At 38.8% G+C, this 22484-nt stretch overlaps 1 protein-coding gene across 2 annotated transcripts in view; it reads right to left on the bottom strand.

The window, feature by feature from the left end:
- Positions 1 to 22484, bottom strand: part of LOC149548061 (serine/threonine-protein kinase EDR1-like) — a 183923-nt gene that overhangs the window by 119336 nt on the left and 42103 nt on the right. For both annotated transcript variants that reach the window (XM_089792092.1, XM_089792093.1), the window contains exon 2: positions 15485 to 15922. In XM_089792092.1, the coding sequence (XP_089648218.1) occupies positions 15485 to 15922 (438 nt within the window). The remainder of the gene's footprint in view (positions 1 to 15484; positions 15923 to 22484) is intronic.

Below are 22484 nucleotides of genomic sequence, written 5' to 3'. Positions count from 1 at the left end.
CACTTGATGTGAACTTCTCGTCATAAATCCTGAATTCACATTTTGAAGACAAAAAACTGTGCATAAGGAAGGTCATCTACAATTGCCCCAATGCCACCTGCTTTTGGTCCTTTGAATAGCACTTTTGTATAGCTAGAAACTTTTTCAAAGGTACAAGTCAGTCTTTGGTCACACCTAGCTTGTTGAAATATTCCCCCGCATGCGAACCAGCTTGAAAGCCAATAGGAACATTACTTGCCAGCACTTCAGAAATACCTTGAAAATCTGGCTTTAATTGGTCAACAGTTAAAAGTAATGTAAGACTTGCGGTGTAGCTCGAAGTGGCTATTAGTATCACAAAGAGCCAAACAATCACAACAATTCTCCCACGAATGCTTTCCACTTTCTCACTTTGAGCAAAGAAGAGAGTTAAAAAAAATTGAACCAAACAGTTGTGCCATCTACTTTAGTATTTGGAACCTCTGTTTCTCTGCAATCTTCATTTTTAATGACATGGTTAACAAAACTGAAACGCTAAGTAAAAGGCCTCCTCAGCTTCACATTCAAGACCCTCAACTCTTCACAAGTACCTCCAAATACATATTTTATAAGCGTAAATCTTAATTACATAATTCGTTAATAAATAACAGTCTGCCTTGTCCAAAACTATCCAGTCGACAATTGGAGGAATTTCCTCTTGGTGTGCCTGATGAAAATCCTACTATTGAAGGTTCGTTCTCAATATTGTTTTGAGATCCCTAGAAACCTTCAGTCCAAGACCATAATAGGTCACTTATTCTTCTGCTTTCAATAGAAAATTCTTTGAGTGGTTACCACGACACTTGGATTGAGTTTTATAATATTCTTCTTTTTTGCTGAGTCCCACTCTCTCCTCGACACCTTGACAGTAATATCATCCCTGACAAAACTGGCAGAAATATGTTACGACAAGAAACCAATCCTCCCAACGGTTTTAAACGTTACACCTACCCTGTCAAAAATTCGCCACTGACACGTCTCATCTCTTGCGATACACTTGGCCGCTCACAATACTTAAATCCTGAATATGTAACGACAAATGGTGATTGAGTAGATGCGATTTAAGCACAAATAGTAAACCGTTCATGCCACGTTGCCCGAATATGATGAAATAGTAATTTGCTTTATGTAGTTTGCAAAAATAACATTTGAGGATGTTGCCACTTTGCCCAAAGTTATGAAACGGTTCTCCCAAGAATAGTTGCCGCAAGAAAAACCATTTCAAAACAGCCCATAATATCTTCGCCTGCTCTTGGAACCCACTACAGGAGCCACTCAGATTGGATCCCAATTAAAGAAATAATTGAGCTCAAAATTGTGACAGAAAATCTGGTATAACTGTTTGCACGATGATTTTTCTGTTCAATCAGTAATGGCCCGACCTGTAATTACCATTCAAGCTATTAGAATACGCAATCGCATGAGCTATTTCTAGCTCCCATGACAGCTCCCGACCTACGATGCAAATTTCTTCATGCCGCACGCACTTCAAAATGATTCAGGATAATGGAAAGATATTTCAATTCAACCGTCGATGAATATAGTCTCCGTAAGAAATATTTATCGACTAACCTGCTGCCCAAGGCCCAATCAATTTATAAATTATTAGGTAACGATACATTGCTATTTTTTCAATCTATGTACAATATCTCATGGTTTGGCTTCACTATTGATACTCCGATAAAATATTTCCCTTCCTCTGATGTCGTCAGGACTATAATTCCCCCGCCTTATGTAAGGTCTTTGTGTATCAATATTATTTACTGCACCCAAATTTTAATCAACCTCAAGTTGCTAGATATGAATATTGTATTATTTCGATAAAAATTTCCCAAATGATTTCCACAATCATCCTACACAAATGTATTTTTAAAGCAGTTGTTCACCACGATAAGCCATGCCAATATCCAGTGATTACCAGTATTAATGATGGGCTCCAAATCGAGTACTAAACCAATAACCTTTCCATAATTCTGAAGTATGTTATTGCATTAAATAACAACAATACAATAACCAGCTACTTCTAGATAACTCATAAGACGTTATTGTATTATACAACAGCAATACAATAACCAACAACTATAAATCCAATCTTAAACACAGTTCTACAGTCAGATTGGAAAACCAAAGAGAACCTGTAAGCACAACCGAGACACTTGAAATGATATCTCCCCTAACAATGGGTTTTCGTCCACTACCTGCCTGCACGAGGGGCTACGTCCTCGCACTGGCTGAAAGCTGAAGCTTTTTGAAAACTCTCACAAGAGAGAACTGGAAATCTGAAGAATAAATCAAGCATACCCAAGAATGAGTCCCATCTCCTTTTATCTTCACAGCAGTGACTCTTCAACTTCTCCCCGATAAATCGTCATATATTAATTCGACCTTTAATAATACATCTCTAGGTAACATAGTCAAATTTAATATCGAAAATTCATTCCTTTTTAATAATTCTAATGTCCCCAAAGAAGGGACATTACAATGCGAATACTCTATAGTGACTCTTGCTTCATATCGAGTTAGAGATCTAGAGGGAGGTTGAGTAGCAGATGGACAGTGTCAAGTCCTTTGCAAGGGATCAGCAAGCTTGTGAACTAATGTGGCTTCGAAAATTCTTTGTTTGGTCAAATATTAGAGCCACCTATAATTTATTGTGATAATCAAAGTTATGAGAATGTTGTCTTTGCTAAGAGGGAGTTGTTTACCGCATAAGCTAATTAAGGAACGCACACGGACAAAGAATACGAACAGGAACAGCAGAACTATTATTATTATTATTCGCATATGCCAGAACATTACATTATGCTTCGATGATAAGATATCATCTCCTATGATGATTACAATGCTTCCCGAAGGGGTTATAAATACTTTCCGAAGAACTTTCCCGAAGGAGTCCGTCGGCCACATACAACATGTCGCTACATAACTATTTACCCATCAGCTACATAACAAGAACTTTTCCGAAGGGACCCGTCGGCTGATACACAATTTCCTTTCCGAAGGGACCCATCGGCTGATACACAATTTCCTTTCCGAAGGGACCCGTCGGCTGATACACAATTTCCTTTTCGAAGGGACCCATCGGCCGATACACAGTTTCCTTTCCGAAGGGACCCGTCGGCCGATACACAATTTCTACCAACGACATCATCCCCCCCAAAAAGAAAAGTCGTCTCCTGACGACTACAGAACAAAACTCAAACAACTAATACAACAATATCACTTTCACATTCATCCCGTTGCATCTATAGCCTTTGCTAACACAATACTGACCCTTCAAGCTGACCTTGATAGCCAACTGTGCTGCTTTCTCTGCTTCCAACTCCTCGGTACCCTGAGCCAAGTGTCGCTGCACTGCCTCCAACTGGATGATCAGCTCCTCCCGAGCTCTCTACGCATCCACCAAGACAGCCTCACGGCCAACACCTACTCTCAGTGCCTCTGGTACACAGACACTCCATGCCTGTAGCAACTCCAAGTCTTCTTGACTGGTCAGACTCCCACGACTGATATCCGCAACGACTGGGGGTCCAAGGGGCAATGCCCCCGGCGGGGTCAAGGGGCAGCGCCCCTCGCCACCAAGACCAAATTAGCACTCTGAACCCCACACAAAACTGCACAGAACACACCATTTCTGTCATTTTCTGTCGATTCTACACTCTTTCTGGCAATCGCTAATGCTTCCCCTTCCCTATGGCATCATCTGATACTCATTCTGAGCAACTTGATTCTGTCATCGTTTTTTTTTTTTTTTTAATTTTTTAGAAAACAATAGCAAAGTCAGTTTACCCTTCGACCGTCGTCACCGTCGGTCTACATTGTACAATGACGAAGGGGTCTCCCGAAGGCCATTTTCTGATGCAGAAGTCTTCTGGCCGTGGTATATCTTCAGCTTCGAGCCATTCACCGCCTGAGGCACTTCCTGTCCATCCAAAGTCCATAATTTTATTGCTCCATTGTCCCCTACTTCCCGGATCTGATACGGCCCGACCCACTTAACTGTGAACTTGCCTGGTCTGATCTCATTCCACTGTCCGAGTTGAAACCTGCTATACCTATTTTGTATCATCTCCATATCGCCCAGTTTGTTCCTGAAGTTCGCTACCATGGACTCCGTCAGCTACCCCTTTTGTCCATCTATAACACATTCACTCTGTACTGCTACAACTTTTATTGAACCCTTCCTCTTTGTTGCCTGTGCAGACCGTATCATGTGCCTTCCTTGCTGCCGGTACTTTTCTGCTATATCTGTGTTTTGACGTAATACTTTCTTCTTGCGCAGTCGTACAGTAGAATCTTTCCTTCTTTTGGGTTCGTACTGTATGTTCTGTCCTTCAGCTTCAGTCATACCCGCGTTTCCTTCTTCGGCTTCTTCGAACATTCATTTCTTCATTCGGCTTCTCCGTGTTCCTTCAGACATTCATTTCCTCCGTCGGCTTCTCTGTGTTCCTTCGGACATTCATTTCCTTCTTCTTTCTTACCTTCGTCGATCCTTAGCATATTACAACTTGGAAAGAGCTCGTAATCCTCTATCTGCCAGTGGTAAAGACCATTTACTGAATCCAGATCATCATCTCCTTCCAATCATAGGACTCCCTCCTGGTCGGGTTCCATAATCTGCCTCCTCTCATCGTCTTCTCTTTCAGAATCCGATGATAGAGCTTCTTCTCCAACCATCTGAGTGTGCAGATCGATGACATACTTCCAACCTTTGCTTTCGAGTGATAAAGTATTTTTCTTCCAATCATGCTTTGCCTTGGCTTGTATCAGCCACCCCCGGCCCCGAATGGCATCATATCCTCTCCGCTTCAGTGGGATCACAACAAAGTCCAACAGGAATGGCTGTGTTCCAATCATCACTAGTTGTGCTATCAGGACGCCCAATGGCTTGATTCCATGTTGATCGGCCGTTAGCAGCTGGAATGTAGGCGGCCATAATGTCGGTTGTTCCAACTTTTTCCAAGTGTCTTCAGGCAACACATTGACACTAGACCCTCCGTCCACAATTGTTTCCGTCAATACAGTCCTGAGAATTCCCATTTCGACAACTGTTGGATGGCGTTCAGATGAGAGGGCTAACAACATCGGATCTTCTGCACTTGCGCCACTTTCCTTCTCCTTTTTGTCCACTGTACTTGCTCCACTTTCCTGCTTCCTTCCATGTTCTCCTGGTAGTTGAGCAGCGGGAACAATGTTTGTGAGTGTCGATCGAAGCTGAGGCATAGTGAGCAACAGATCACTTATCCTGACGGGTATCTCAGCTTGCAATATTTGCCGTACAATGTTTTGTTCTGCATAGTTCCGGACGAAGGCACTTGGCGGGTCCTTCAAGTGTGTCGTTTCTGCCTGTGTTGCTTTCTAAATCTCTGACCTTGCTTCCTCCAGTCTCTTCTTTTCTTCTGCTGGGTCAAGGTATAGCTTCACCTGCTTTCGAGTGATTGCCAGAACTTCTTCCTCGTCTATCCCTACGGTAATCAAGTTTACTCCGGACTTCGGGCACTTAGTATCATCATGATCGCCAGGTCCACACCATCGGCATAGCAACTTCGGTGTGTTCGTCATTGTGCACTCTCGGGCGAAGTGACCCCACAGATTGCATGCACGGCATTGAACAATTGGCCGACCATTCGCATCGTACTAAATTCGACTCCTTCCTCCATTGTTGTTGTTGCCACCATTGTTGTTATTGTTGTTGTTGTTTGGACCGCGCCGGTTGTTTCTATATCCACCTGATGTGGCACCTTTCGTACTAGTGTTCCCGTTCCCTCCTAACGGGGATGCCTCCTGTGATAGGAACACTTGCTGCGGTGTCCTTGTTTTTAAATTGAAAGGGCATTCCTTTACCGAGTGTCCGAGGATCTCGCAGATTTCACAAAATTGATCTTTCGAGCAGGATCCTTTCGTATGGCCTTCTTTCTTACACTCTAAGCACCATAGGTCATTACCCTTAGTCTCCTTGTTCATGTTTTTTAATTCCTTCATCATCCGCATCATGTACTTCTGGAGGGCCCGGACCTTCTTATTGCTTTCTTCGTCATCGCTACTCTCTTCTCCTGAAGATGCATCGTCTTCTGAATTGGACGAGCTGTTTTTCTTCTTCTTCTTTGTCTTCCGGTCACTTTCGAGGTTCATTGCCCGATTGTACGCTTCATTGTATGTCGATGGTGGCACGATCTTCATCTTTTTCCGCAGCTTCGGGTGAAGGCCTTCAATGAACCATCTTTTCTGGAGTCCATCTGTCGGCTTATTCTCCATTTTACTGATTAAGTCATTCAATCTCCTGGCGAAGACCCGTACTGTTTCATTCTTCTTTTGCTTGGTATTGAATATCTCTGCTACAATTTCATTATCATCACACAAAAGTTGAAATTCTGCAATGAACTCCTTCTTAATGTTATCCCAACTGTTTAATTTCTATGGATCAGAATCAGTAAACCAAACAATCGCAACACCCCGTAGGGTAGCAGGAAATTGTCGAATCCATTCATTTGTATCTGTTATGCCATTTGCCCTCCAGATCGTTTCACATGTTTTACAATGTCGAATGGGATCAGCTGCTTCATCACCATCAAATTTAGGCAATTTTTCCTTCGGACCTGCCATTATCACTGTATGTCGAGGGTTTTGTTGTGTACCTGTGCTGTTTTGCACTCCCGCGCTGTTTTGAGCACTCGCGCTGTTCTGAGCTCCCGCGCTGTTTTGAACACTCGCGTTGTTCTGCACACCCGCATTGTTTTCTACACCCGCGTTGTTTTCTGCTTCCGCGCTGTTTGGTGAAGAAGAGGGTTCATCAACCGAAGTTGTTTGTTCCAGAAGTATATCTCGGACGAAGAGGTCACTCTACACTCGTGCTCCGTTGGCACTCTGAGCCGTGCGAGTCGATCTCCTTCCGTCAAGATTCTCTTCCCGTGGCGTATGCAAGTTCGAAAACTCCTCCCTCGCTTCTTCCACCAACTCAAGCCGTTGTCGAGTCTCCTTCAACAATCCTTCCGCGCCTTGTTTCCGCCGGCAATTTTTTGAAATCTCCTTCGACGCTCTGTCTGCTGAGCCAGAATTAAATTTTCCTGTGCCACACGTATGTCATCTTTTTCCTTCAGCTTATTCTTATCTTTGTTCAACTAATTCAGCATTTAATTCATATCTGCCTGCCTGCGTACCAGGTCCATCGGGCAACGGCGCCAAATGTTTACCGCATAAGCTAATTAAAGAACGCACACGGACAAAGAATACGAACATGAACAGCAGAACTATTATTATTATTCGCATATGCCAGAACATTACATTATGCTTCGATGATAAGATATCATCTCCTATGATGATTACAATGCTTCCCGAAGGGGTTATAAATACTTTCCGAAGAACTTTCCCGAAGGAGTCCGTCGGCCACATACAACATGTCGCTACATAACTATTTACCCGTCAGCTACATAACAAGAACTTTTCCGAAGGGACCCGTCGGCTGGTACACAATTTCCTTTCCGAAGGGACCCGTCGGCTGATACACAATTTCCTTTCCGAAGGGACCCATCGGCCGATACACAATTTCCTTTCCGAAGGGACCCGTCGGCCGATACACAATTTCTACCGACGACAGGAGTCTTTGCTATGAGGGAGTCTCAGCATAAGTTGCTCTTATTATGTGCCAAAATCTATATTTCTTTGTGAGAGAGAAATACGAGGTGAAAGCCCTTGTAATGTATAGTTCTCTGTGAGAGAAATATGAGGTGAAAGCTCTTGTAATGTATGTTTCTCTCAAAGCCCTTGTAATGCATATTCATCTGTGAGAGAGAAATATGGGGTGAAATCCCATGAGAGATGTTTTTCAACACATGGGAGTAGCTATGGTGGACGTCATGTTGGAGAGATTTCATGACTACATCATGTTAAGTAATTATGTGATGGGCATTTGTCTATACATTTCTTTCCACACATGGAAGTAGCCATGGTGGACATCATGTTGAGTGATTTCGTGATGTTATCACATTGAGAGATTTCATGATAATATTAACCTTTTTCACAAATGGATGTAGTCATTGTGGGTGTCATGTTGAGAGATTCCATGACATGGATATCTAGAAAGATAGCTTCCTAGCTAAGTGAAAGTGTTGAAGATATAGGTTAGGTAGATACTTTTCTCCCAATTTAAAATATATAAATTATCTATTTTTAATTGAAGACATTTAAGGGTCCTCAATTTGAAGGAACAAGACATTGAAGAGTTAAGACAACGAAGGTTCAAGATATTTAAGGGTATTCACTTTGTAACAGCAAGGCAATGTTTTATATCCTTCAAGAAGGAATTCACTGAGATAGATTGATATTCTTTGCTAAGTGATTGTATGTATCAAATGGATATTTCATTTATTATCTGCAGATCATAGGAGTGATGATCATTGCTTCAGTTTTAGCCTAGTTTTTAGCATTGTAAAACCAGTCTTCTGCTCTTACATTAATATGTAAGTGATATATTTGTGGTTGGGTTTTTATCCCTGAAGTTGGAGAGTTTACTAGGATAATTTACTGTATCTTTTGTTCATTTATGTTGTTTGTTGTTTATCTTATTTCTGATCAAAAAACACCGACTAACTTGTTATTTAAAAAGGAGGTTGTTAATTGTTGAGTTTCCTGGATTGCTGCAAATATAATAGCACTGCCTCTTTAAGGTATGTGTTTTCCAAATGGCAGCTATCTCTCTTATATTAGATGAAATATCTAAGTTACCATTGCTGGTTCTGATGCTGATGCAGGTGCTGGGTGCTGATGCGCTGATTTTTTTAGGGGTAGATTTTGGATGCGTTTGGGTGCGTCCATATATATATATATAATTTATGTATGCAAGTCCAAGGGGTTTAGCTTAGTTGGTTGAAGCAATGAGTTCTCATTGTGGAGACCCTGGTTCAAATCCCAAGAGGGACATCTTTGTGGAATTCTAAGTTGTGACTCTTGGTCTTCTATTGGTTGTATTTGTCTCATTCTAACATGGTGGATTCTAAGTTGTGACTCTTAGTCTTCCAATTGTTGTTTCTAGTGTGGTTGCTCGTAAGGAGCTTGAATAAGATTGTAAGTCTCATGTTCTTGCTTGAATAAGCACAAGATTTGTAAACGATTTCAATATTAATAATTTATGTATGCAAAGAAATGCAAGAAATATACAAAATGAAAAATAAACCATTCCGTAGCAATAAGCATATTCGTATTGAAATAACAATAATGTTTAATTAGTAAATTACTAAAGTTCAAGGTTCCAACGCAATTCGAATTACAAAATTAAAACATAGTTCATGGTTCAATGTTGAGCAATCAAGAGTCAAGGCTCAAGATTCACAGACTCAAATTCAGTCAATCAAAATCATAAGGATTCTCAAAAAAAATCCCCATTCTCAGCATCTCCTTTTGCTGCACACTTGCAAGTTCATTTGAACCAAACACGGTTCCAGTTGTGCTAGATGCACGTGCTATGATGTTATCAACATCATCGTCTGTCATCACAATAAGATCCTGAAGTGTTGCATCCAAGTTTGCACATTCAAGAGCTACATACCAAATGAGAAGAGAGCAAAGCTACAAACAAAATGAGGAATGAGCAATGAATGGCCTATATTAGGGTCGTTTTAGGGTTTTGGGGAAAAAGGAAACAAATTATAATAATAAAACCATTTTAACACATGCTTTATTGAGTCACTTAAGTGACTTGGCACCTAAAAAATTCTGGATGCTCTGCGGATTTGCCTAGATGCTTGACGAATGCTTTGTGGATGCTTTCCCAAGCATCTCGTAAGCATCCACAGGCAGCGACCACACTTCCTACCCACCTCCGTGCCACTTCCAAACACATCTACACATCCCCATGCATTTGCACCCACATCATGGCCAAAAGACCATGCATCGGTATCTTAGTGAAATATGGATAGACATGTCCCTTCACGAGACATGTCTATTCATTAATATTTAATATAATAGTTTGTTAACGCACATATATATATATATATATATATATATATATAGAGAGAGAGAGAGAGAGAGAGAGAGAGAGAGAGAGAGAGAGATTTATCTGACTGAAATTACACTAAAATTAACATTTCCTCTTAGTTAGAGAGGATAAATACAGGACCATATAATACCTCAATGTAATATAAGAATATCTTTGATCAGAACATATTCAACACTTCGATATCACATTTGATATCATGATTATTGGCCTCCAAAATATCAACAAATGATAGTCACCAAATACTCTTGAGTAATGATATTAAGAGTCATGGCCTTCTAAATGTCATCTCATATGACATTCACCATGTACTCTTTGAGCAATGGTCCCTTCAATGTCGAGTTGTAATATATTCACCAAGTACTATGAGTAATGGCCTCCTATATGTCATCTCCTATGATAATCACCAAGTACTCTGTGTAATGGCCTCCTAAACATCAATTTGCATAACATTCACCTTACACTCAAAATGTTTATAAGGTATGTGCACAAGCATTCTCATAATGCGTACCATATAAATATCCACCATGCAAAATATAATCTATCATGTTCTACATAGACATTGTAAGATATCCATCATAATAGAAGATTAAGTTATTGTAAGATCGTCACCTCTCAATAACTTCTGCAAATACAAGTGTTAATCATTTGAAAGTTGCCACTTCCTCATGATGTACACAGGGGGGGTAGGCCCATTAAATCATGCAATCACACACATGAAACCAAAAGTTTACATGAAGTCAAAATTCCCTCTGATTCTAATATGATCAAGATCTTCAAAGATCAACTAAAACATATCCTCTATTCTCTCCTTCAGACGGATGTGTTAGACTCCCTCTAAACATCAATCTTTTGAGCTCCTTTACTTTAGAAGAAGTGTAAGACTCCCTCTTAATATAATATTAATCATCCTTTTCTTGCAAGAACATCATTGGAAAAGATCAAGGCAAATAGTTCTTATAGTAACGGAATTCACCTTTAATAATTATTCTCAATAAGAACATTAGAAATTTGATAAATTAAATAATCCATCTATATCTAAATAATTAAATCATGTTTCTAAATATCATTCCTAAAATACCTTATCAATACCTTTGCATATTATTGTATATTTAATATTTATATAAAATCATATATTTACTGCCACAATAGAAATGGGAATATGACCATAATAACGTAAAGGACATATTACCTTAATACCATAACAATAATAATGTAACGCAAAATTACTTTACCTTTGTACACGTGGTCCTATGTCTTAACTTTTATAAGTTATCCCTGAGTTGCGTGGAACAATCCTAAACTTATATGTAGAATCTGATGCCTATTCACCCCAATTGTTTATCTCCCACTATTCATGTCATCTTCAACTTTCACTTATACTATGTTCACTCTACTCTACTTTTCATAATGAGCCAAGCCAACATTTTAATTGTCTTCCTTTTCGGAAGCAATATTTTCCTGTCCTTTATTTTCCCATTAGCAGTATTATATTTTAAATGTATTTCATTTGCCCTTTTCATATTTTTTTATTTCTTCATTTTATATTTCTTTGGCATTTATTCCATTTTTACATTTGCAACGTAGCTTTGATACCATGTTGAGTTTCTTGGATCGCTCCAAATGTAACAGCACTGCTTACTTAAGGTATATGCTTTCCAAATGGCAGATATCTCTCTTATATTAGATGAAATATGGATAGATGTGTCCCTTCACAGGACCTGTCTATTCATTAATATTTAATATAATAGTTTGTTATTTAACACACATATATTTGTATATATATAAATATCACATATATAATATAGGTAATATAATATACGTAATATATCTCATATATCTAATTAAATATATATATATATATATATATATATATGCCAAAGACCCAAAAATCGGAATCGGCAAGGCCTACTCGAATCGTGAATCGCCTCTGAATCAACTACAAATCCGCAAAGTGAAAAAAACCCTTGAAATTAAAGATTTTAACGATTTAAAACTTATTTCATACACCCTTTATTGAATATATCTTAAACACACTATAACAGCATCAAATAGAAGCCAACATATATAAACAAGAAACATATAAGATAAATCCATCACATACGTAAAATGTAAATTGTAGCTTTAAGTAAATAGAAATTGATAATGTCATATATCATATATCTGATCTAATGGAAGGTTTAAAGTGTTGCATATGATTGAAAGAGGTTAAGAAGGATCTAATTAATCTTCTAAGAATGTTGTAGTTCATGGTATGTTTGGTCAAGGAAGGTATTCTCAAAGTTATTTGTAACTATATATCAGATGTACTTCCAAAACATAAATATCTACTAATCGAACAATAAAAAATTTAAATAACCGTAACTCATAATTGAGATGCAACAAAAAAAAGAAACTGACAAAAAAAATCTGTTTTTTTAATTTTTATTTATTTTTTGCTGAGTCATGAGGCACATAACTCGGCGATTGAGGCAAAAATCGCCTAAACCGGGGATTCAAGTGATTTATGCCTCAAAAATCGTGAAGGCGACTCAATGAGTTAGGAAAAAATGAGAGGGTCAAGTCGAATTGCCGAATTGCCCAAATCGGACGAATCGCGGCAATTCTCATTACTATGATATATATAGTGAGTTTTATCCGACTGAAACTACACTAACATTAACATTAATTAAGAAAGAGAACGTGACTCTAGATAGTCTGTGATCAAGTGTGACAAATCAGAGCTATCAGGATTCAGAACTATGATACAATTCATAATTTGGTGTCCAAAATCTGTAGTTGATTACAACACTTCATATTCTCTGTTACCTTTTATAGCTTTAGTAATTCGTATAACTGACAATCCTGATGGATCTAAATCAACTGATGGTGCTCAGCACTACATGACCACCAGGACAACTCCTAAGACAAACCAACCAAACAGGACTGCCATTTCTGAAGCACGAGCGAAAATCATCAAGGCAATGAAGCTCAAAGTTTCTCACATCTCAATATGTAAAGGTAGATTGCCAACTGAAGCCATTCACCGGCTGTCACTATCATACAACTGGCTGTCTACCAGAAGGAATGATATTTGTCATTTGATAAAAGGGAGAAATAAGTCCTGAAGGCAAGAGCCCAAGAACAAAACCAGGATATCGCTTCATCCTAAACTTGTTAATTTCTGCTGGTATTGCCCAAAAGCTTGCAATAATGAGCCCCCGAGATTAGTTTGAGTTGCACATGTGGACATTTCAAAACTTGGTTATTGCAATGTAGAAATCAGACTTCTCTGCAGAAGAAGATTGGTTGCTCAATTTGGTATAAGTCTGTTATATATTGTCCTTAAGAAGCATTACTACAATACGATTTCATCTGTTCAACAAAATATTACTCCAACTAGCAACTAAAAACTTCTAACACAAAAAATGCATTATAATTTCTAATAGCTCCCTGCAAATTTGGAGCACCTTTACAACCTGTACATCATCCAAACAAATTATTCTCTTCTTCTTTGTCCTCAAACTAAGGAAGACCTCAACACATTCTTCGCTCATGTCTCAATCAAACACTCTTCTTTCATAAACCCTTCATTGAAAACTAGATTCTTATATTCCAAAAGCAAATTCATTGTTATTTTAAAAGCCTCAAGCTATTGAAAAACTCAGTGATCATTCAAACTTGTCCAAATAGATAGATATTGCCAATAATGGTAGTAATCTTGCTCTTACACTGCTAAGAAAGATAGTTGAATTTCCCCCACACACAGAAAATATATTATTTTCTTTTACTAAATTCACATGGAGTTCTGGCAATTGTAGCATACCTCCGAGACCGAAACAAAAGACACTAAATTTTCTGCGCGTCAGAAACCTCCTCAGTATGAAAACAGAAATGAAACTAACATAACCATAACCAGTAAGTCAATTCAATAGGTAAATACATGATACCACCAGCCTGCAACAGACACTCTTAAGAAACACCACTGGAAGCAAAGCTGTAATTTGGATCAAAACAACCAGAAACAAGCTTCTGCAGGTGAGTTAATTGCCGCAACGTAATGTGCAAACCAATGGGAAAAAAATCCCCATAGATTGGACAAAAACATTGTGAACTGGAAATCAATTCATATCTCATTGGGAAACATTTGATCTAAAAAAGATTTTCTAGACAAAAATGTAGACCAGATAGATTTATGGAATTGGCAATTTTTATTTTACATTTGTGGGTTCTCATATATTTCCAGTCTACAAGTGCATAAATCACAGGTTGGATGACATTGACCTATGCTTCAAAGACTCAGAAAAGCGGAAAAAAGATAACTTTCTTCTTAGAATCATCTCCTATCTTGTGCATATATGACAAAATTTTGATGAATTGCCCTTACTTTAAGACTATACAGAATAGTGATTTAGTTCAATAAAATCATATCCTTTGTGGACACCCACATTTGACCACACAAAATATATAGTTATTCAGCATCCTCAACTCAAATAGGAAATCAACTTCACTTTGTTTCTTACCTCTCTACATGCTATAAGCAATTTGTGTATTATAAATTGAGCCCAAATCCATAATTCAAGACCATATAGCTTAAGACTGACATTATAATCAGACAAAATAAAAGAAGTAATCTTTTGCAATTTTCTTCAATATTACATGACCATATCAATCTAAGGAAATCAATTGTCATTAAGTTTAAAACTTGAATTTTAAACAATGCTCCTTTCACTAAGAAGCATTTACTAATTGTTAGACGAAGGAAGAGAGTTGAAAGCTTCCATTGAAGATTTACAATGGAGACCCAAGGCCATCACATGGGGTGACTGAGTTCACAAATTCAGTATAACTTAAGGCAAGGGAATGCAGTGTCTACGTGTGATCAGTAGAAAAATAACTCCTCCGAGACTCTAGTATAGTTGAGGAAAAAGTAAGAAAAATATTTGATTAATCAGTCATATGCATTTTGACCAATAATGGTAGTTTTAGTTCATTTATCCCTTATAAATAATACCATAGGAAAATGCTTGTAAAGCTTCTGTGGGACACCAAACTGCTCAGTACAGTATATTTAAGTTCAAAGGTTGCCATTTTAAAATTTTAAAAGCCCTGAAAAAGCTTTTAGTGGAATATCCAACCAATACTTTCCTGGACACTCCCTCAACCAACCATGGACAAACACAGCAGTAAATTCACAAAACTTTAAAAGAAACTAAGATCAAGAATCATCCAGAAAAAGGAATGATTTACATTGAAGAGTGACATGTAATAATATAGGCATATAATGATAATATACAGTGAAAAATGCACAAGTGTTAGCACTTGATGCAACCAACACTGGAGAAATCAAGCAGTAACTTCACAAAAAACTTTAAAAGAAAATAAGCTAAGAGTCATCCAAAAACTTAACAATTCACATTGAAGAGTGGCATGCAATGATATAGACATAAAATGATAATATAATTTGTAACATAAACAAGTGTTAGCAAATGATGTAACCTTAAACAGCAGAGCCCGATGACGTGAAAGCCCTATTTTCATGCAACCAAGAAGTAGAATGATGTTACTTGAAGATGCCCGCAGCTCATAACTTGTTATGTTCCATCTTGCTAGCATGTCATTAGCATTGCTAACTGGGCCACCCATGTGATCTGCAACAATTTCAGCAATTCTTTTTGCTAGGCTTCTATTCACTAGGCCAGGCTCAGAAGGTCCAGAATCCAGTGAACAAAGTGCAATTTGTTCAATCTCATTCAGTGCAGGATCAATTGCTCTGTTAACTAACACGACTTCGTAGTCCAGATAGTGTGGCATAGGTGTTTGTTCCAGTTCGGCAAGAGAAGGCAGCTTTTCTTTAAAACGAGAATCAGATGAACTTGCAAACACATCATAAAACCCATCCGGAATTCTCTCATCATAGTCCAGAACATTATAATCCTGCCATTGACAAGTACATGATCAGACTATCTCCAATTTACAAAACAAACATACTAATTCCCACAATATCAAGAAACACAAAAGACTGACAAGAAACATATATAAGGGAAGTATTATCAATTATAAAATTGGTGCTAATTATTCTAGTAAATGTCTAACATAATCAAAAGAATATTTTTCAATTCAGAGTTCAGAAGCACAAATATATACTGAAATGTCTAATGCAGACTGCCAATAATGTTGACACAAATTTTACTCAACAGTACAATCCCGTGATGAGCTTACATCCTATTTACAGATGTCCAATCAATCACAATTTCAATTACAATAAGCTTAGAAATAACTAAATTGAACAAAGATCACAATGATCATCAACTTTTCTTCAATACACAAGTACATTACTGAGCTTGTGGGATTACATCATACTGTATTCTGAATATTGTCAAGCTGTCCTATCCATGCACAATCACCGCTAACAGTCCATCTCCCCTTCAAAAGTGATTTACGTAATGTAATATCCCCTTGAGACTATTTTAAGATACTTTTCTAAATTCCACTTCAATAATTTATCAGGGTAATTGAATTAAATATTACTGATTGATACTCAGTTATAATACTGAATTTGGGTATGCAGTAATTATCTCTATCACAAGGTTCAAGTTAAAGTTCGAGTTCAGGAACAATGAAATCTGAATGAAGTTTGGCAACAAAAAAAAATTGGAAAAGAATTTGCCATTAAACCCGCTTCATATAATAAGAAATTAAGTATCAAAATAGTTAAGTGGTACTAAACAACTAAGTTCCCCATATGACGTTTCATCTAATATAAATATATAATTTTCTAAAATTATATTTATGTTTATGATTTTTTAAATTTATTCATATAATTTCATTAACATAATAAATAATGTCATACAAATGAAATATATATTATACGTAAAATATAATAATAATTTTTATATTTGTTTAGATATATAATACTGTATATATTGAAATGTGTGTGTGTGTGTGTGTGCGCGCGTGTGTAGATCAAGCATAATTCCACAAAGTTGATCAGAATGGAGTGGAAAGACTGGCTAGGGCTTCATGGCAGCAGGCATCAAAGAAAGTTGCATGGACAGATAGGACGGTGGGAACACTGGAAAAAACTTCCACAATGGCATCCTCCAAGTAGAGCGTGGAGGATCTGCCAAACAGAGATGGTAGGCTTACAGCAGAAGCCCAGGACAAGCCAAGCAGAAAAAAATGGTGATGCTCAAAATAGGTGGGGCTTTGCTCAGATTTATAGTGGTAACAATGGTGGATTTCAAAGTGACAGGAAACGATTAGCGTCCAAAACCCTTCTTGTCCATCTCAGATCTCAAAAGAGAAACCAGCAATGGTTGATAACAGAGTTGTCTATATTCGAATTGTATCTGAGGAATGGAAGGACTTGATGAACTTGTATAAGGAAAAAGACTTTTCTATGAAATGGGGTGTGGGCTGGACATCATCCGTGCACTCACAGGGTGTCATGAGAATTGGGGTAAGCACTTTGTTCTCAAAACTCGCCCAAATGGTTTTTTTCCTGGTCATTTGTGGTTGTGCCCAGTAGAAACAAAGGATTCTAATTTATGGATCGTTCCTTATGGGAGGCATTGGTTTTTCATCAAGGATTGGTCTTCGAACAATAACGCTAGACAAGTGTTTATTAAGGAGGTACCTATATGGGTGTCTTTACAATCTTCCTCATGAATACTCGAATGAGGAGAATGTAACGTCCTCTGTCACTCAGTGTGACTCGTGGCCAAGATTATAATGCTGTTTGTTCTGTAGGGAAATGGAATTTATGATCATGTCCTGCATAAGCTCTGTGCAGACACTTTAACAAATGTGTATCCTCCTATCCTACCATGCACTGTAGATTAACGCTTCGATTTCCCACTAAATTTAATGGAGATATTTAGGGGAAACTAGTTCAGACAAACTTGAAAATAAATGAACACTTTGCAGAGATCAACAGAAAGAGAATTTGAATGTAATTGCTAACCTTGGAAACATCTTACGCATTATTATCTCAATTAAAACAAACTTTCAGAATGGAACCTCCAATTCAAATATACATTAATATTAACTATTTCAAACTGGCCTGTGTTCCACTAGGAATATCCCAACAGCCTCTAGACTGATTACCAACTCCTAAGAGTAGTGCCGTGCTTAAAAGATGGTTCTATCTGTGGAAATAAGAGTGTCTTGCAGGTCACCCATGAAATGGAAGTATCGTGAATAGGTAAGGAAAGAGGTTAGTGTTGTAGCTGTTCAATACTGCAACGCACTGAATGATTATACTAGTTCAACCCTTTTACTTCATGCATGTGTCTACGCTGGCGATGCTTATGCTGCTCCCGTGATTCCAATTCCCGCCTAGCAGATATACTCCAGTTGACGTGGGTTGCCTCTGCAAATGTTCCAGTCTCCCAACAATCTCGAATCCTGGAAGTGAAGTCGTTGAAAGCAGAATAGGATGATGAGAAACGAATTGAACTGCAAGATGAATGGGGTTGTTGTCCCACACACAAGGGAGGGTTGTCGTCCTTCATAGATGCGATGAACAGAAAAAATACCTTAGCAAATTTCCTTCATGCGTGAATGACCTCCTCTCAGCTGTGATGCCACCAAATTGCTTTCCAATCTCCAAATCGCTCAAGGAGAGGGGGGGGGGGACAATGTCACTTCGGTAACAGCACGAGTGACACGACTGCCAAGAATGAAGTCGAGGAAGAGATATGCCAATGCACAATGTCAGACCCACACTCAAACACGTAGGAGGACGTCAAAAAATACTTGAGGTGTAAAATATAGGAATGAACTTATTACTTAACTATCCACGCCCAAGACACTGCTTGCAAAAAAGGACTTAGACCTATCAGGCTGTAAAATAGGCTAAGTGACAACCAGGTGCTTAGCTGACGGGAAGGGACGTGACATTCCTCCCTTCCCAAGATTGCTTGTCCCCAAGCAATCCAAGCAATCTAAGTGTTAAGTGTTGGAGAATCTGATCACCTTCCCATGAAGCATCTTCAACCGGAAAATTGGTCCACCTGATCAAATACTCTCTAATGGTTATGCTCCTTAACTGCCTTTCTCTAGTATCAAGCACCTCTGTAGGTACCAACTCCAACTTACCCTCTTCATCCAATGGAGAGGGGCTCGATGATGCGATGACATGCTGCCCCAAAGCCCTTTTCAAGCAAAAAACATGGAAGATATTATGAATCCGGATGTCTGACAGTAGTTCCAAGTCATAGGCAGCTTCTCCAACCTTCCTTATCACCTTGTAGGATCCATAAAATCTAGGCTTGAGTTTCTCGGTCCCACTCTTTTTCAGTGAAATCTGCCTGTAAGGTTGGAGTCGTAGAAACACCATCTCCCCTACCTCAAAAGCTCTCTCAATTCGGCACCGATCTGCATAAATCTTCTGCTAGTTCTGAACATGCTGCATGTTTTCTCCAAGGGCGGATAGGATGTCCTGCTATGCCTACAACCAATCTTTTGCCAAGGGTGCCCAACTATTTGTTAAAGCTAAATCCACAAAAGAGAAGGGCTCTTACCCATAAAGTGCTTTCAAAAAAGACATGCCAATTGTTATATGATAAGTGGAATTGTAATAGTATTCGCCCAAATACAACCATTTGACCCAAGCCCTCTATTCTCCAGAAATACAATTATGAAGGTACCCCTCTATCCACTTATTCACTATCTCCATTTGACCGTTCATCTGAGATGCTAACTGGTGTTGGGTGTAAGCTGAGTCCATGCAAGTCTGAAAATCTCCTACCAAAACATACTAAGGAGTTTATTGTACCTATCACTAGCAATGGTTTTGGGTAGACCATGTAGTTGAAAGACTTCTCTAAAAAATAATGCTGCCACTTGTGAAGCTGTCAAATCAGTTGCTACTAGAAAGAAATACACATACTTGGTCAATTTGTCTACCACCACAAAAATATTGTCTTTTCCCTATACCTTTGGAAGGCATGTGATGAAGTCCATGGATATACTTTCCCACTTGTGTTCAGGGATCAGTAGGGGCTGCAATAAACCAGCGAGGTGTACATGTTTTGACATGTTCTGTTAACAAGGCAAGCACTCCCTAATATGGCGAAGTACATCGTTCTTAAGGCCCTTACTGTGAAGCCTCACCTCGACCCATCATAGCTCAACTGATACATTTGTTTTTGATAGATTGTGATTCAATATTTTGAGACATTATTCGACTGACTAGACATTGATCCGTAGTATTTATGCCATGCAATGATTATTCTAGCATACTTTACTTATGATGATTGGTGACATTTTATATAGACGCATGCATTGTGACCCTTTTTTTTTGTAATTTAATTTCAATTGATGAATATATCATGGTATTTCAATTATGCAAATCAGTTATATCTAATCAATGTGCAGAAATGGAAAACATTACTAAAATGAAATTTGGAATGTTCTGAGTTAAACTTGATTCTTGTGTGTGCGCGCGCGCGCATGCACGTGTGCGTGTGTGTGCGTGTGTGTGTGCGTGGGTGTGTGCGCGTCTATGTGTGTGTGTGTGTCTATCTACGTGCGTGTGTGCATGTGTGTGTGCGTGTGTGCATGTGCATGCGTGTGCATGTGTGTGTGCGCGTGTGTGCGTATGTGTGTGCGTACGTGCGTGCGTGCGTGCGCGTGCGTGTGTCTGCGTGTGTGCATATGCGTGAGTGTGTGCGTCTCTGCGTCTGTTTGTGTGCATCTGTGTGTCTCTGTGTATGTGCGTGTGTGTGTGCGTGTGTGTGCGTGCGTGTGTGCGCGTGTCCGTGTATGTGCGTGTGCGCGTGCGTGTGTGCATGTGTGTGTGTGTGTGCGTCTGTGTGTGTGTGCGTTTGTATGTGTGCGTGCGTGTGCGTGTGCGTGTGTGTGCGTGTGCGTGCATGTGCGTGTCCGTGTGTGTGTGTGTGTGAGATTTTCTCGAACTATTCAAATTGACTGCACAAGGAATTAACCATGGTATTAATCGCAAAACCAAGAACCAAACCTATGTGCAAACCGTAAAGCTAAGAGTGGCCTTGCTGTGGATCTATTGAAGACATTTGAACCTCGTCGTTATATAATTTAATTCGCAATCATAATTTGAATGTATGTATTAGGTTAATTCATTCTATAGTTAGAGACCTATCAATTGTTTTATGTAATGTGAATTTATAGTGTCACTTGACACTTGCAATGTATATGTGTAAATGAGATGTCAATTAGGGTTGGCAATGAGACCCTTAATCTAAAACTGAACTTAATTAGGAGCCTAAGCTAATCACTCTTGTTTAGAGGTATCTTGTGAAGTCCCGTCAAATAGGAATTTGAATTAAAAAATTCAAGTCACTTTTAGAGGCCCAAAAGTGGTCCTAGGAGCATAATTTAGTGGAATTTAAGTGCCCATGTGGTAGGGCTATGAGTTGGGGACCTAATTATAACCACTAGAAGGCCCAGGGAACTTTAGGGACACTCCAAACAACCAATTATCTAAAAGTTTCGAAAATAGAGAAGTCTTATGTGCTTACCCAACCCCACACACTTGCCCAAACTTGCATTAATGGTAGGAGACAAGTATGATGGCCAAGGACTTAGGGTCAACTAAGGAAGTTATTGCTAGTAGGTGGGTGGGATTTGGAGGCCTTTTTAGAGGGCCTTGGATAACTTAGTGGGTGTTCACCCACTTTCTATCTTTAGAGATGCTAGGGTTTTAAAATTGGAGCAAAAAAAGATAGGGCTCTTCTCAATTTTCCATTCCATAACACATTTGAGTAAGGTTGGTGATTCTCTTCCCAAGGATGTTCTTCATTTCTTTGTAATAGATTAGTATGTTGAAGTTCTTGTTCATACATTTCTTGCATTTTTATGTATTGTGTTCTATGCTTTTAAGAGTTGGGAAATGTTGTTTTAAATCTTGCTTTTCTTGTATTTTCTTGAATTTCTTGGGGGATTGTTCATGGGTGTGAAGGCATTACTCATCCTTGGAAAGAGAAGAAGTGACCTTGTGGGGTGAAGGGGTTAGTTGTGACCTTCATGGAAGTGGAGTCTCTTCACATGGAGAAGAGGAAAAAAGACAAGGTGTATGGGCCCTTGCTTGCCAATGATTTTTGATGTCATTTGGGGGAGATAAGGGGAGAATGCATATGGAAGATGTGTGTTTATTATGAGCCTTGTGAAAGCATGATATTGTATGTATTGGTATTGGCATCTCCTTCATGGTTGTTCCACCTTCACCCTTTGTCATGGGTTCTTAGGTGAAACCCATTGTGAATCCTTGGGATTAGGAGTTCTTGTGATGTTGTTGCATTTGTGGTTTGATTTTGGTTGTGACCTGTTTGGCATTAGTTCTCCTAGCTTGGTGGGTGGTCTCTTTGAGGCCTACATTGGGAGGTGAGCCCTCCATGGTATTGTTAATTCTTATTTGCAGGTTCTGTCGACTCAAACGTTGGAGAAAGCTTGAAAATTTGATCTCTTGATGGTGTCATTAAGAGGAAGGAGAGTTGATGTTTTGTTATGTCACATT

This window comes from Cupressus sempervirens, chromosome 7, assembly GCF_028749045.1.
Source record: "Cupressus sempervirens isolate cs-2001-9-10 chromosome 7, ASM2874904v1, whole genome shotgun sequence".
In the NCBI taxonomy this organism is placed as follows: Eukaryota; Viridiplantae; Streptophyta; class Pinopsida; order Cupressales; family Cupressaceae; genus Cupressus; species Cupressus sempervirens.
The sequence above is the reverse complement of the archived record's forward strand: the minus strand, read 5'-3'. Positions and strand labels throughout refer to the sequence as shown.